The 16,071-nt window shown below is 35.7% G+C and overlaps 1 protein-coding gene across 4 annotated transcripts in view; it reads right to left on the reverse strand.

Moving 5' to 3' along the window:
• EXOC4 (exocyst complex component 4) overlaps positions 1 to 16,071 on the reverse strand; it is an 805,456-nt gene that overhangs the window by 667,668 nt on the left and 121,717 nt on the right. For all 4 annotated transcript variants that reach the window (XM_032275643.1, XM_032275644.1, XM_032275645.1 and 1 more), the window contains exon 7: positions 14,092 to 14,266. In XM_032275643.1, the coding sequence (XP_032131534.1) occupies positions 14,092 to 14,266 (175 nt within the window). The remainder of the gene's footprint in view (positions 1 to 14,091; positions 14,267 to 16,071) is intronic.

Here is a 16,071-nt window from a genome sequence, read left to right on the forward strand (position 1 = left end):
ATACCTATGAAGTAATCACGTCTCCAAAAATCAACTTAAATCTGATCAAGGTTCTAGAGCCAAGTTACAGGACAAAAATAAATAGCAAATGACGCTAGCAATCAGCCAAAGCCACACTGTGGAAAATTGTATAAACCAAATGATATAGTTTCTTCAATAAATAAATTTCAAGAGATAAAAATAAAATGACAGATGGAGCAGGAACTTATAGATTGAAAGAGTCCTAAGAAACTTATCAATCAAATTGCAGTATTTAAAACTTATTTGGATCCTAATTCAAACAAAATGTAAAAAAATATAATTATGAAATTTGAGACAACTAGAAGTGTGAACACTGACTGGATATGTGATGATAAAGAAATTATGTTTTTAGGTTTTATTTTATTTTAATTTTGAGATGGAGTCTCACTTTGTCGCCCAGGCTGGAATGAAGTGGCACAATCTCAGCCCACTGTGGCCTCAGCCTCCTGGGTACCAGCAATTCTCCTGCCTCAGCCTCTCAAGTAGCTAGGGTTATAGGCATACGCCACGATGCCTGGCTAATTTTCGTAGTTTTAGTAGAAACGGGGTTTTACTATGTTGGCCAGAATGGTCTCAAACTCCTGACCTCAAGTGATCTGCCCACCCTCGCCTCCCAAAGTGCTGGGATTACAGACATGTGCCGCCAAACCCAGTCAATTTTTAGGTACAATTGTAAAAAGAGAGTTCTTATTTTTTTAAAGATACATATTAAAATATAGATAAAACAGTATAATTTCTAGGAATATTTCAATATAATAAGGGAGAGGGAAACAGGGAGGGGTAGAAAACAATATTAGCCATAAAATTGATAATGCTGAAACTGATCAAACTGGATGATGAATATATGGGGAACCATTCTACTGGCTCAATGTTTGAAATTTTCCATAATAAAAATAAAACAAAAAAATATAATGGCAGCTCATGGCTTAAAAGTTAAAGTCCAACCTGCCCAATCTCTTCTTCAAAGGTCTCCCTATCACCCAAAAGTATTCAATTTTTTTTTTTTTTTTTGGTGACATGTTCTAAGAAAACAAACCCCAAAAACCCATCTCCCTAGCTCTTTATAATGCTAGTCACATTATACATTTATACTTAACTATGTGAAAGCATGCCAAGCCCCTCTTTGCCCAAGAACTCAACTACTTTAGTCCACTCTGGCCTCAGTCTTCCAAGGTCTTTTCTAGCACTCATGTTCAGACTGAACATTTGCCCATGGGACCATAAACCGTTCTGTAGTGTTTTTGGTTTGTGTTTTGTCTTAGCTCCCAGCAAGATTAAAATAATTTCCTAAATTATTTTTACATGAACATGTTAAAAAGGAAAAAATATATCCCCTTCATTACATAAAAAAAACCCCATCAATATAAGCTTTAAAAATTCATGCAAGTAATAAATGGAAGGGTAGAGGGAGAAACAACCTAGAAAACCCCCTTCTTAATAACAGACAATTAACATTATGATATAATTGTTTCCAGTCCAAAAACCTATTGGATAAAATAATGGATTTGTCAACATTCTCAACTGTTCAAGTCAGAAATAGGAATTATCCATGTTTGCCAACTTTGGGCTGCTATGCTAAATAAAACTGACCAAAATCTGTAAATGGAGATCCGTTAAAGCACAGATGTCTAGTTTTTCTTTTCCCTTTATAGTAACGTACATTAAAGCACTTTCCCATATTTATGAAGTTTCATATTCTATCTTCATTTGCTGTATGTTACAGAACACAAACCCTCTCCTGAACGTGACATATCTTTCAAAATGAATCAAAATTTGCCTTCTGTAAACCTCTTCAACCCCTTAAGACTTTAATGGATTTGATTTTAATATGACCAGTCCTGTATCACTTATTAATCCTGCCTCTTTACCAGGAGAGTGCATTAGAATCAGTTGGAATCCTACTCAAGCATGCTCTCGAGATGTGGGGTCCACAGGCCACTCTGATTGTGCATCCCCACAGAGATTTGCTGCTTTAAGATAACAAAGATAACAAAACTAAGACTGACCATTATTAGGATTACAGAATCCACAAGACTTCATCAACCAGATTATACATATATTTAACATAGACCAAATAATGGGATTCAATACATTACAGTACACTGTCTCTGACTTCTGCATTGGTGTTTCTTACCACCTCTTTACCAGAACAACTGGGTCTTGCCTAGTACAGCAAGCTTCACAAAAAAAAAAAAAAAAAAAAAAAAAAACTCTTCTTTCAACACATCTTTCATTTGCAGAATTCCAACTAATAGAGATCTTACAAGCCAAGATTAGAAGAAATGGTGCAATAACAGGTTCTACGTCACCTTTCACCACAGAAGGTTTAAAGTCAAGGACATAAAATATGAATATCCTATAATTTCACTTCCTGTGAGTTTTTAAATTAAGCTTTGCATACACATTATGGTAGACGTATCAATAATATCCCTCCATTCTATATTCCAGTCTTCATCTCTGAACAAGAGCATAAGCAGCACAAACTAACATGGCAAAGTACTGCTCCCTTCACTACCAGAAAGCCATCCTCACCGGAGTCACAAACAGGCAAAAGCAGCACACTCTCAAAGGAACTGCCAGAGGGCCTCTTTGTGCTCCCTGCTGGCAGCCACTTCATAAAAGCAAGATATACAAGAGAAAACAACACCTTCTAAAAACAGGGAGGGAGGAAGTCATAGCTATTGCAGTTACCACTGGCTCTGGAGAGTAATGGTGGGAGACCCAGTGACCACTGGAATAGCTGCAACTAGTAAAACATTCAGAATATTCAGTTGATCTAATCTGAAGCCATTGCAAAAAAAAAAAAAAAAGACATAGCCTTACTTTCCTTGACTGTATAGGGTAATGCAAAGGCTTAAACCAATCTCAGTGCCTTTATCAAAATCTTTAGTATTTTAAAATAGGAAGAGACAAATCTCTATGCAGAGATGGCAATTCTTTTAAACTTGAAATCCACAGAGTAAATATGTACAATTATATCTGTCAATGTAAAAAATAAACTTGAAATCCTGAATTTTCAACTGGAAAACAATCATACATGTATACATGTACAACTGTAAACACACTTCTATATATACAAAAAGTAAAATGCCTGGTTAAACATTTTTCAACACAAAGTCTTGATTTTAAAAATATGTGAACTGAAATCATTTCAACTAAGTGAATCAGCTGAAAGAGTTAACACGGATTCTCTTAAGGAAAATGTCAAGATGCCAAAGTACAAGCCAAAGTAGGCTTTTAAATCAATGACTTAAAAATTCTGAAAGCAAGCTAGGGCATGCTGAGTTCCATACTTGACTCTTTGATGCTAAAAAAATATGATTTTAAACCCATCACTCTTTCTCCATCTCTAAAATGGGGCACAATATGACAAATTGTAACAACAGAAAGATCAAAGGGATTAATAACATAAAAAAATCATTTCGGCACTTGAGCGTAAAGTGACAAAGTGTAACTACTGTAAGAATTAACACACTAGAGGCCAGGCATGGTGGCTCACGCCTGTAATCCCAACGCTTTGGGAGGCTGAGGCGGGCGGATCACGAGGTCAAGAGATTGAGACCATCCTGGCCAACATGGTGAAACCCCGTCTCTAACTGGATATACAAAAATTAACTGGGCGTGGTGGCGCATGCCTATAGTCCCAGCTACTCAAGAGGCTGAGGCAGGAGAACTGTTTGAACCCGGAAGGCGGAGGTTGCAGTGGGCCGAGATCGCATCACTGCACTCCAGCTGCTGCCTGGCAACAAAGTGAGACTCAAAAAAAAAAAAAAAAAAAAAAAAAGAATTAACACACTAGAACAAAGGAGTTCTGTAAAAGGCTTGTATTTTCCTAAATGTATCTTTAATGGACTTTCATGTGATCAAACTGGTGAAATATTGCTGATTCTGGTAATCATTTAAGGATTCTCTAACAAATTAAGAGCAGTAGACAATGAAACACAGACCTCTGTGTTGTGACACAAACCCAAAGACAATAACCTCAAGCCAGTTTCTGACTCTGGTGGGTCTATAAAGGTAAACTTACAAAGTCCACATAAAGTGGTAGAAAAAAATAATAGCTGCAAACTACTTGCCACTCTTCATGCTAAATAAATTCTATTTTCCCTCCACTTGAATCCGAGCTACCCAAATGACCAAAAAAACATGGTAGACGTGATACCACTTAATGCCCAAGGCCAGGCCTTAAAAGACCTGCAGCCTTTACCCTTTAGAATGCTCTCAATTTAAGGTTAGCTATCATGTATGAAATGCAACTACCCTGAGACAACCTTGCTGCAAGATTTTGTGGTGAAACAGAAGCCACATGGAGAAGCATGATGGTAAAGTCTTCTTGAACCTTCTAACCCAGTCCAGGCTGCAGATGTGCAGTCAAGTGAATGATCTCAGCCAATGCATGTCAAGTAGAAGCACTGCGCATCTGAGCCTTCATGAATTCCTGACTCATAAAACGATGAGAAATAAAATGGTTGCTGTCATAAGTCACCAAATTTCTGAAGAATATGGTATGCAGCAAAAAAAAAAAAAAAAAAAAATCAAAAGAACTATTGCTATACTCAAGGATTCAGACATACTCATTGCTTCTACAATCAGAATACATTTAAAAAAAAAAATACGCTAAAAAAAAAAAAAAGATGACCAATTCAGGAAAATGTAATTATTGTTGCTCTAAAACCTTCTCAAGTAGGCAAGCGCAATATGTCAGTGAAGGTCGTGCCAGTAGCTTTAATTACACTCAAGTCACAGACTGATACTTTCTACATCACACTATTTCATTTCATGCTACTAATCACCACCACTTATTATGGTCTCTTGGATCCTGGCAATATTCTTGCCTTGGCCCAGGTGCACCAACAGAGCAGTAGCAGCATGAATCTGACGGACGCTTGGCTTTTAACAGTTCACCCTCTAAAATCTCAGACCAAACCAGACAGAGGTAAGCTTTGGAGGCAGTGAATGAGAAGGAAGAGCTGCCATTTTTACACTTCTGTTCTCTATACCAAGACGTAATGAGGCCTGAGCAGACCCATCCTGGAAATGTGAAAATTAAGAACAGCCTTCCTACTAGATTAACCTACTCTGGGAAATCCCCTGCCAAGCTACTATTTTCTCTGGTTTTCCCCAGTGTATTAAGATGTCCATGACATTGATACCACACTTCACTAGGCATTAGACACCGCAGCACTCTGATGGACATTTGCTACATCTGTACTAGGAGCCAGAGGAATCTCCCTGGCTGCCCATCAGTCCCTGCTTGAAGAATTGGTAGTAAACATAAAATAACACAGGGAGAGTCCTGGTGCTATAGAAACAAACTTGAATTTAGAAGATTTTATTTAACTTTTAAATGTTAATTATATTCTGTTCACTTGGCAGCATACTATCCATTGACAAGACAGAAGAAACATTCTAGGAGCAAGCACTTTTGTGGATATTCAGCGGCCTTGCTGACAACATGACTTCATGATCCCACCCAAAACAGAGGTCATCAAAAAGTTTTACAGGCTGAGAAATGAAGAAAAACTATTTCTGTGAGAATGCTCTCATATATTTTCTGGCCTGAAATACTAAAATAGGCTAGGTTTCTTTAAAGTATGGAATCCTCAGCTAACCAAAATATCAAATTCAACAAAACCTAAGAATAACCTAGTTTCAGACCTGGATTCAAAATAGAAATTGCATATGTCTCCTTGAAAATCCCCTCCAGGTCATGGATCAATACTAATAATTTTGTGGATTCTCTTACCTGACAGCAAACTTCAAGTTCTCTCTGCAAGAGGTTAATTTTACCACTATTTAAACATATACATGGCAGTTAACAAAAGCAAAATGATTTTACATTCTGTCTCCGTTAAACTCCAGAAAAAGAAATAAAAGCATTAAAAAAAGTAAAGTGGTTTGTTCTAGGTGTCACTGTTAGTGGTAAATGATGTAATCAAAACCCACTGTCCTCACCTGTAGACACTGCTCAGCATGCCAAGGGGTTACACATTTAAGCCAAAATATGGCTAAACAGTTTCATTTTGAAATGAAATGTGAAAAAAATTAGATTTTTTTCAGAATCAGAACATCTGGAGGATGGGTTTGTTCAAGTGATCCTCTTCCTTTGCGATGCAGAATTCAACAAGATTGACTATTCGGTGTTTCTAGTGTACCTCAGTCTTTTATACACTTGAAAACACATAGCCAACAATATGACACACATATCACCAAGTAGGTGACATTTTGGAAGGTGCTGCCGCTGCTCAAAAGGGCAAAAACATGTATTTCCATTATGACAGTTTCAAAAAGAGTGTAAAACTGAAAAAGGAGTGCAATGGTGTGTGGTCACAGGGCTGACACCAGGGAAAAACTATGATACCCCGTTACTATGATAGTTACAGCCTTGTCTCCTCACTGTCTGTCTCCAGACAAAAACAGGCTGAGACAAATGAGTCTTCCAACTAAAGGATGGGTTCTGGCTGCCAGAGAAAGCCCAAGTTCCAGTGGGAAAAAAAAAAACTGCTGATGTCATTAAAGATCAAAAAGTATTCTCTCTTCCAATAATTAATTTAATATACAAAGAATTTAATATACAAGGAAAATTTCAACTTTTCAGCAGGAAACATTTTCCATTCAAAGAAATACAGAAATTTGAACTCCAAACACTTGTAACTCTATTAATCATATTATCCCATCACCTTCATTCATGCTGTTACATACTTCACTAAAGACTTCTAGTATTCTGTTCAATTGTTTCACTCTCTAGGAATGATTTCTAACCTAAAGAACATTCCTTCAGCAAGTATATGAAAACTAAATTGGCCCTATGTATAAAACTGTACACAGAAACTTAACCAAAAATCTTCATCCTAAACCGTCTATATAAGTGAACATTAATTATTTCCTAGCCAGGGCTCTCCTATGGTTTTTTTTCTTTTTTTTTTAATTCCCCAGTACCCAGCACATAGTTGGCCCCAATAATTTAACACTAAACCATCATTAAAATATCTATTGTATTTGGAAATGAGTCTGATAGATGAACTGTATCATCTTATAGATTTTCTAAAAGACTCTCAGCAGGTTTATAAATCTTCTTCTCCCTTCTTTGTATTCCTTTGCTATACACCAACGAAGCCTGTCTTGTTTACTTCACTATTTAAAAAATACCTCAAGTAATATATGCATAGACTCTCCATTGGCCTACAAAATAGTATGCCTGCCTTAGTCTCTAGCCTCTATACTCAGTTCTTTTCACTGCTACCACATTAATCTTCCTTCATCTCATCACACTCTAATCCAAATCTCCAAAGGTCCCATATTACCTACAGCAAAGGTCCTCAAACTTCAGCGTGCCTAAGAATCACCTGAAGAACTTGTTCGAACACAGAATGCAGGATCCCACCCCCAGAGTTTTTGTTTCAGTCAAAGGTGGGGATAAAAATTTGCATTTTTTAATATGTTCCCATATAATGCTGATGACGGTCCAAGAAATATATGTTGAGAACCACTTCCCCAACACAATGACTTCCAAATACAAGATCCTAATCAAATATATCAGAATCACTTTAGGAGCTAAAAAACAGAATGTAGTCTTTATCCACAGCAACTGTCATTCATAAGGTGTAGGATGAAGCTAAGAATCAATCCCTTGGTAAGTCAAATGTGTAGCCAGGTTCAGAAACTATTACGATAAAGATAAATCACAAGCCTCTTAGATAACCCAAAAAGCATTTCAAACCTGCATCCAAATCTACCTATCCAAGCTTATCATCACATCCACAAAATAAACCCTGAGTTATGCTAAACTCTTATTCTTACCTATCCCTGAATATCCTTGTCTATTCATTCCTTTTTGCCACTTACAAATATTATGTCATTAGCCTTTCCGTCTACCCAGAGTACCATTTCCCATCTCCTCTACCTCTATGAATCCTCCAAGGATCAAGTCATGATCAATCTCAAAAACCTTTCTTGGGCCATTCAATGTGTCTCAGAATAATTACATTACATATTACATCTACTACTCTTCTTACATTCAGCAACATCAGTCCATCTGTGTGTCTGTGCCATTAGCCATCTAGTTCATTGATGGGTATATAGCCTAATATTACTCAGTACTGTGTAACCTGAAAGAATTATGAGAGAATTAGAAAACATGAAAATCTAAAAACAATTTAAAAGTTATATAGCATTTTTATTACATAGCATTACAATTTAAAATATTTATATAAACCTCTTATTCAAAAGTCCTCTATGCTCAAATTTATAGAATAAAGATGAGGAGAACAGATAGTTAAGAAACAACAACAGATTTACTCAAGTCATAACTAAGGTCATTCTTCCACAACATGTTTAAGAAGATAAGAGCAGAAAAGTAGACAGCTAAGAGGGGAAGAAAAATGGAGAAAGAGAAAGCAAGTAAAAAGACAAAGAACACTGCCATATCTTGGCCTCAGAGCAATTAAACTAAATACATGAAATGAAATGTTATTTCTATGTCAGACCTCTCACCTTTCATTAGAACAGTTTCAGTTCTATGTTCTGTCTCCGTCAAATGGCTTATGCCATTGGTGCATGTATGCATTAACACGGAATAGCAGCAGTATTGCCCAGTGCATAATTAATTTGGAAACTACAAGTTTCGGATAGATGTAACACATAACTGATACCTCTTTTAATGTCTTAAACTCATCTTGTCTACTTTCTCTTAAACTATAAAATTGCCAAAGATCCATATTGTAGAAAAATTTTTTAAAAATCAGTATCATGGATCTATGATAAAAATAAGTCATTTTCAAAGAGTAGATCACTACCTAGCAGACTAGGCCTGGAGCTAAAGGGAGTGGGATATGAGGACTGCTAAGAGACACCAGGTTTCTTTTGGCGTAGATGAAAATGTTCTATTGTGATGGTTATACAACTCTATAAACATACTAAAAAGCCACTGAAATCTATACTTTAAATAGGTAAATGTTATAGCACATATTTCAATAAAGCTATTTAAATAAACAACTCATTCTATAACTTAAAGATAGAATTCCCAAATCACTCATTTTAAACTACATGTATGAAAGGTATAACTCATTTAGTAAGCCACAAATATCTATTTTTAATTTGTAAATTTAACCTGTTAATATCTGATGGAATTTAAAGTTGCTTAGTTCATTACAATCATTTTTATTATGAAATAATTGGTTTCGTTTTCAGCTGTACAGGAGTAATATACAGCTGACAATTACTAAGTAAGGGCAGAGTTAGGGAAGACATGGTATCTTGCTTTGTTCATATCATTAACTAATTCCACATGGTAGTAGTATTATAAATAGGATCCTAACAAATTTAATAGTTGTTTTCAATTTAGAATATAAGTAAAAGCCAAAGCTAGGCGGTTATAAAAACTTATTCAGAAAGTATTTTATGATCTTGCCATAGTAAAAGTACATAGTCCATAATGCACTTTCTAGGCCTTGACATATTCAAGTTCTAAAACACAAATAATTACATTTATATATTCTAATAATGTACTTGTGTAATACTGTTTTTATTAGTATTTCATGGTATATCTCTTTCCATTCTCATACTTTTAATCTTAGGTTTAAAGTGTATCTTTAAAGCCCAAAATGACAAACTTGTATTAAAAGGAGAGATATATTTTTCAAAAGTGCCATTATCATAGAAGAAAAAAAATGATAAATGTTCACGTTTAAAGACAACTAAATGCAATACCTGATCCTAAACTGGTTTCTCTACTGGAGGGGAAAAACACTCCTATATAGAACATTACTGGGTCAGTTGACAAAAACAAGAACAGAGAGAACAGAGTAAATAACTTGCAGTCAGTTTTTCAAAGAAAAGTAAGTGTAAGAGTGTGTGTGTCCGTGTCCCCATATATACACAGATAGAGAAAATAGGTAATAAAGTGGTAAAACATTAAGAAAAGCTGAATCCAAATAAAGAGGTATATGGCTGTTCTTTGTACTACTGTTATTATCACAACTTTTCCACAAATTTAGAATTATTTAAAAAGTAATAAAATATCATTAAATGCATCTCTTGAAATAGCATGATTGGGTCTTCGGTTGTTTTTTTTTTTTTTTTTTTTTTTTTAAATCCAGTATGATCTCTGTCTTTCAACTAGACTATTTAGTACATTTGCATCTAATGTAATTATTGATATGGTTGGTGCTAAGTCTATCATCTTGCTTTTGGATTCTATTCATTCTATCTTTGCTTTGTTCTTTATCATTTCTTTCTTCCTTGTTCTTTTTCCTCCTTTCCTTTCTTTTGAATTAACCAAATATTTATTCACTGCTCAATTTTATCCCCTCAACTGGATTCTTAGCTATGTATCTATCTTAGTTGCTCTAGGAATTGAAATATGTATGCTTAATTTAGCATAGGCTATCCTAAACATTATATCCCTTCATGTCATAAGTAAGAAATTCACAATAGCATAGTATCATTTATAGTACTCCCAACTTTTATGCAATTACTGCTATACATTGCATTTCAAAAAATATATTACAAAGCCCACATTGTTTTTTACATAAACAGGAATTTTTTAAATTCTTTAAACAAAAATTTAAAAATCAAGATATGTGGAAGGGAGGGAGCATTTTATTTTTGTGCACATATTTACCATTTCTGGCCCTATTTACTTTTTTCTGTAGATCTAAATTCCATCTGGTATTATTTTCCTTCAGTTTGAAAAACTTTCTATAACATTTCTTTGAGTGCAAGTCTAGTGGTGACAAATTCTTTAAGCTTTAGTTCATTTGAAAATGTCTCTATTTTACCTTCATTTTAAAGAATATTTTCACTAATACAAAATTCTGGATTGACAATTTTTGGTTTTTTCCAGCACTTTTAGAATGAATACATTGACTTCTGGCTTGCATTGTTTCTGATGAGATGTCACTGATAATTTTTATCACTGTTTGCTTATAGGCAATATGTCTTTCTTCCTCTGGCTATTTTTAAGACTTTCTTTGGTTTTCATAATGTGCATATGCGTTGATTTTCCTTGTGTTTATCTTGCTTGGGATTTGTTGTCTCTTGCATCTGTGGGTTTATGTTTCTAAACAAATATCAAAACGTTCTGGTGATTATTTCTCCTGATATTTTTCTACCCCAATCTCTCTGTCCTCCCTCCTTCTGGACCTGTAAACCACACAATTGTTAAACTGCATAATATCCTTGAAGATATTATAGCTTTGTTCATTTTCCTTTTGTCTATTTTTTCTCTGTGCTTTGATTTGGATAGTTTAGATTGATCTATCTTCAAGTTCACTGATCCTTTCTTCTACAGTATGTAATCTGCTGCTAAATCTATCTGGTGAATTTTTCATTCATTCATTCATTTGAAATGGAGTCTCACGCTATCAACCACGCTAGAGTGCAGAGGCACAATCTCGGCTCACTGCAACCTCCAACTTCTAGGTTCATGCAATTCTCGTGCCTCAGCCTCTTGAGTCACTGGGATTACAGGCACCCACCACCACTCTCAGCTAATTCTGTTGTATTTTTAGTAGAGATGGGGTTTTACCATATTGGCAGGCTGGCCTTGAACTCCTGACCTCAAATGATCCACCCGCCTTGGCCTCTTAAAGTGTTAGGATTACAGGCGTGAGCCACAAAACCTGGCGAATTTGTCATTTGAGATATTTCTTTTTTTTTTTTTTTTTTTTTTTGAGACGGAGTTTCACTCTTGTTACCCAGGCTGGAGTGCAATGGCGCGACCTCGGCTCACCGCAACCTCCGCCTCCTGGGTTCAGGCAATTCTCCTGCCTCAACCCCCTGAGGAGCTGGGATTAAAGGCATGCGCCACCATGCCCAGCTAATGTTTTGCATTTTTAGTAGAGATGGGGTTTCACCATGTTGACCAGGATGGTCTCGATCTCTTGACCTCGTGATCCACCCACCTCGGCCTCCCAAAGTGCTGGGATTACAAGCTTGAGCCACTGTGTCCAGCGAGATATTTATGTCTATCAACTTTTTTATCCTGGTTAAGAGTCACATTTTCTGGGTTTTTAACAGGCATACTAATTCTGTGCTAAACATTGCGGGTGCTTTGTTATAGAGAAACTGGATTATGTTGTCTTACTTTAGAGAGAGTTTTGTTCTATCAGACAATAAATTTACAGGTGGATCGAGATGATAAAATAGAGGCCTTGTTTGAGGCTTTGTTGCATGAGATCTATCGTAACCTGTCTTCTACTCCTAGAATGGCCCTACTCATAAGGTGTTACATTTCTGAGGTCACAGCTGAAAATGCAGTATGTTCAGCAAGCTCTCCCCACACTGGCTGGTCTGAGCTCCAACACTGCTGAGAATTTTCCAACTTCTGAAATCTTCATTCAACTCACAGTTCCAAAGTAGCTGTTTTCTGCTAAGCCTTGTGCTGTACATAGCTTTATATCTGACCAAAGGGCTAATAATTTGGAAAATATCCCTCAGAAAGATACAGGGATGAAGGTGGAGCTCACCTAGTGTGTTCTTTTTTCTCAGCTGACTGTGGTGACTCCCTAAGTTGCTTACAGCAAAAGGTAACTTCATCAAGATGAGAAGCAGAAAGAAGTCCCTAATTCTAATTATGTTTTATCTAGCATTAAAATCTATTATATTTCATACTTAAACATGGATATGAAAGGTACACATTATTTACATAGGACAGATAAGAAAATCAAGATACAGAATGTTAAATAACCAGCCTCCAACCCATAAAGATATTTTATTCAATACACAAATATTCACCAAGCATCTACTACAGGCATCGTAATTGGCAAAGCAGTAAAAGGAACTCAGAGAAGGTAGTTTCAACCAATATTATTTCTACTGAACCACCTGTAAAGCATATACACTGCACCAAAATATGTCTAATGAATGAAAAACCAAGAATCAATCATTCAATCTACGAAGAGCATGTCTACATTCTGAAAAATGACCATAATTTACATTCATGATTCACGTTTTCTGCAAAGACTTCTATTTGCCATGCAAGTAATTTCATTCCTACACAGTTACATTTTCCAATTCCCTACATATACTTAATTTTTTTTTCATATTGGCAGATACTATCTAACTAAGTCACTTCTATTCAGTTATGTCAAACTTGCTTCAGCTAACTCTTAATTATATTTCTAATTTCCATCTGGCCAAATCAAATATATTTTGCTCACACATGGAGAAAAAATATAATACAATTTCTAAATATCATCTCAGCAGCATCATACCAAAGAGTAATATCATTCCTCTAATTTTCAACAAATCAAGTGAAATGATACATTTACACCTTACATATCAATTCTCATGTCTCAAAATAAGCTCTTGTTCTGTCATGTAACCCACTATATGCAAAAGTTGACTGTAAACAAATAGTCAACAAAATTAAGCTACATACATGTTTATAAAATCATGCTTAAGAATATTTTAATATTATTACCTTAATATATGACTAATCCCAGTGAAGTAAAGTATACTATAACAGAAAGCCAGATACTATACATGTTGAGGACACGCTTCTATTTTTAAGGTCTGGCAAAAAAAAAAAGTTTGTTATAAGGTTTTGCTTTTTTGCTTTTTGGGTTTTTTTGTTTGTTTGTTTTTGTTTTTTTTTTTTTTTTTGAGACAGTCTCACTCCGTTACCCAGGCTGTAGTGCAGTGGTATGATCTTGGCTCACTGCAACCCACCTCCTGAGTTTAAGTGATTTTCCTGCCTCGGCCTCCCGAGTAACTCAGATTGCAGGCACCCACCACCATGTCCAACTAATTTTTATAATTTTAGTAGGGACAAGGTTTCCCCATGTTGGCCAGGCTGGTCTCGAACTCCTGAGCTCAGGGATCTGCCTGCCTTGGCCTCCCAAAGTGCTGGGATTACAGGCGTGAGCCACTGCACCCACAATGTTAAAAAGTTTTTTGAAGATGGTAGAAGTTAATGCCATCAGCAGCATCAGATTCAAATACAAGCATTACTTTCTCACCCTGTTTATGACTCTTAAGGTAATGTTTTAGATGGCTTGTTGCTGCTGCTATTGTTGTTCTGAACTGTTACTCTGAATAAAGATGACACCCTTTGTAAAAGGCGCTTACCTGTAGAACATCCTGGATCTTCACCCATACATCTGCCATATCATACAATTTGATATCTTCCTGCTGAGTCAGCGGAGTCACTACAGTGTCCTGCAGGTATCCCAGGACTACAGAGTGTGCAGTGGCTACAGCATTAAACTTGTCAAACAGTAACTCCAGCAGTTCTAGAAGCAACCTAGTGACATAAACAAATAAATAACATTGACACACATACACACCTGCAGATTAATGGCTTGCAGTGACCTGCAAGAAAAACATCAAACTAAAGCAATGTAGCATTCTACAATGTAAACAGCATAAATGTTAGATTTCAGCAGATGTGAATTCAAACAACTGTATGATCTAAGCAACTTTTAAAACTTATCTAAGCCTCAGTTTCCTCTGCTATAAATTGGAAATGATGTAAGAAACTTAAAAACAATTGTAGAGTCCGTACACCAGCAACAGCATCTCAATAAACATTTGTTGCCTTTGTAACACAGTTCACTGATTACAATAATACTATGTATTCATATAGGCAGCTTCTCCAAGGAATTCACCAATTTTTTCAGACAACAGCTCAGATGTTACACAGAATATGCTTTTCCCTAGCAATAAATTAGGCACTTTGATACGGATATTAATCCTTTTAGTCATGGAAAACTATGCTTACTACCATACAAATGTATGGCCTGAGTTGCCTGAAAAAAAATATACACCTGCCAAGCAATTTGACTTTCACCACAGGGAGCAACTTAGGCATCCACATTATCTCATTCATCATAGTGAGATATGCTGGACACATATTATTACATCAATTTTATATACTCAAGGACACAAAATAAGGTTGCAGTGCAGCTGGGCCTAGAACAAAAGTTGATTTCCATGTCAGTGCATTTAGCCACCTACCTCTCACTACAGTTCTAGAATGCAGATGTATCTTTAGAGAGAGCTCAAAGATTTATATCATAGATGCAAAGTAATTCCTCTACCACTGAGCCTTACAGCTTCAGTGATCACGTAGTCCCGGAATCATCCTTTCCTCCTCTGAACTTGTACAGTATTTTGTCCTGTTTCTAAGGAACTTATCACATGTGCCTCACATATGTGGTTCAATCAATATCGGTCATATTTATTTATATACAGACATTTTACCTCACTTCTCCATTATTAAGCTTTCAGAGTAGGCACTGCTTTATACATCTCTGATTACCGACACTTAGGACAATGACTGGCAAATATTACTGAATGAATTTAATGTGTATAGCATGAACGAGTACAGAAAATCCTGGAATGTGAGCTTTATTGCATATTTTATGGCTCACGCCTATAATTCCTAAATAGACTGATAAACCAACTTGGAAAGTTGAAAAGGAAAGCAAAAGAGCTTGTCAGCAGTGTCAATTTACAAGGTTTTATTACCATAAATAAGGGGTTATAACTACAATCTCACCAAAACGTACAGCATATTATCTATTCCTATGGCTTCTTTACGGCCCAATTATTGTAATTAATGTGCCAATGTGACAGCCCATAACTATCTTATGGTAAAATCCTAATATCTATTTGACATTGTAATTCAGATGAGACAAAAATCAATAGAATTTATGTAGTACTCCCAACCTAGAATATACATACATAATCCAGAAATTACACATTGTATTTATAAATAGAAGCCATTCTACCTTTTGACTGATTATTCTTTTTGATCCTTTAAAGGTCAAATTCATATTTATACTCACATGTATCTAAAATAATTCCATTTTCTCATCTGTGTTATTAGAGAACTACCTGTGTATCAGCAGAGATACACACAAAATACAGAAATATGTGTCTAAATATACCCAACTGCAATAGTTACTATGGTATAGGGAAATAATCGGTATAAAACTGGTGCCTGGCATCATACAGATCAGTAAGTTAATCAGTAAATACCTGATTAAGTGAAGGTTCTACTTTTCCAACAAAGATTTATGCTAAGTATGTAAGACTGTTGTTCTC

This window comes from Sapajus apella, unplaced genomic scaffold (genome assembly GCF_009761245.1).
Source record: "Sapajus apella isolate SASKATOON/1434 unplaced genomic scaffold, GSC_monkey_1.0 scaffold7, whole genome shotgun sequence".
Taxonomy (NCBI): Eukaryota; Metazoa; Chordata; class Mammalia; order Primates; family Cebidae; genus Sapajus; species Sapajus apella.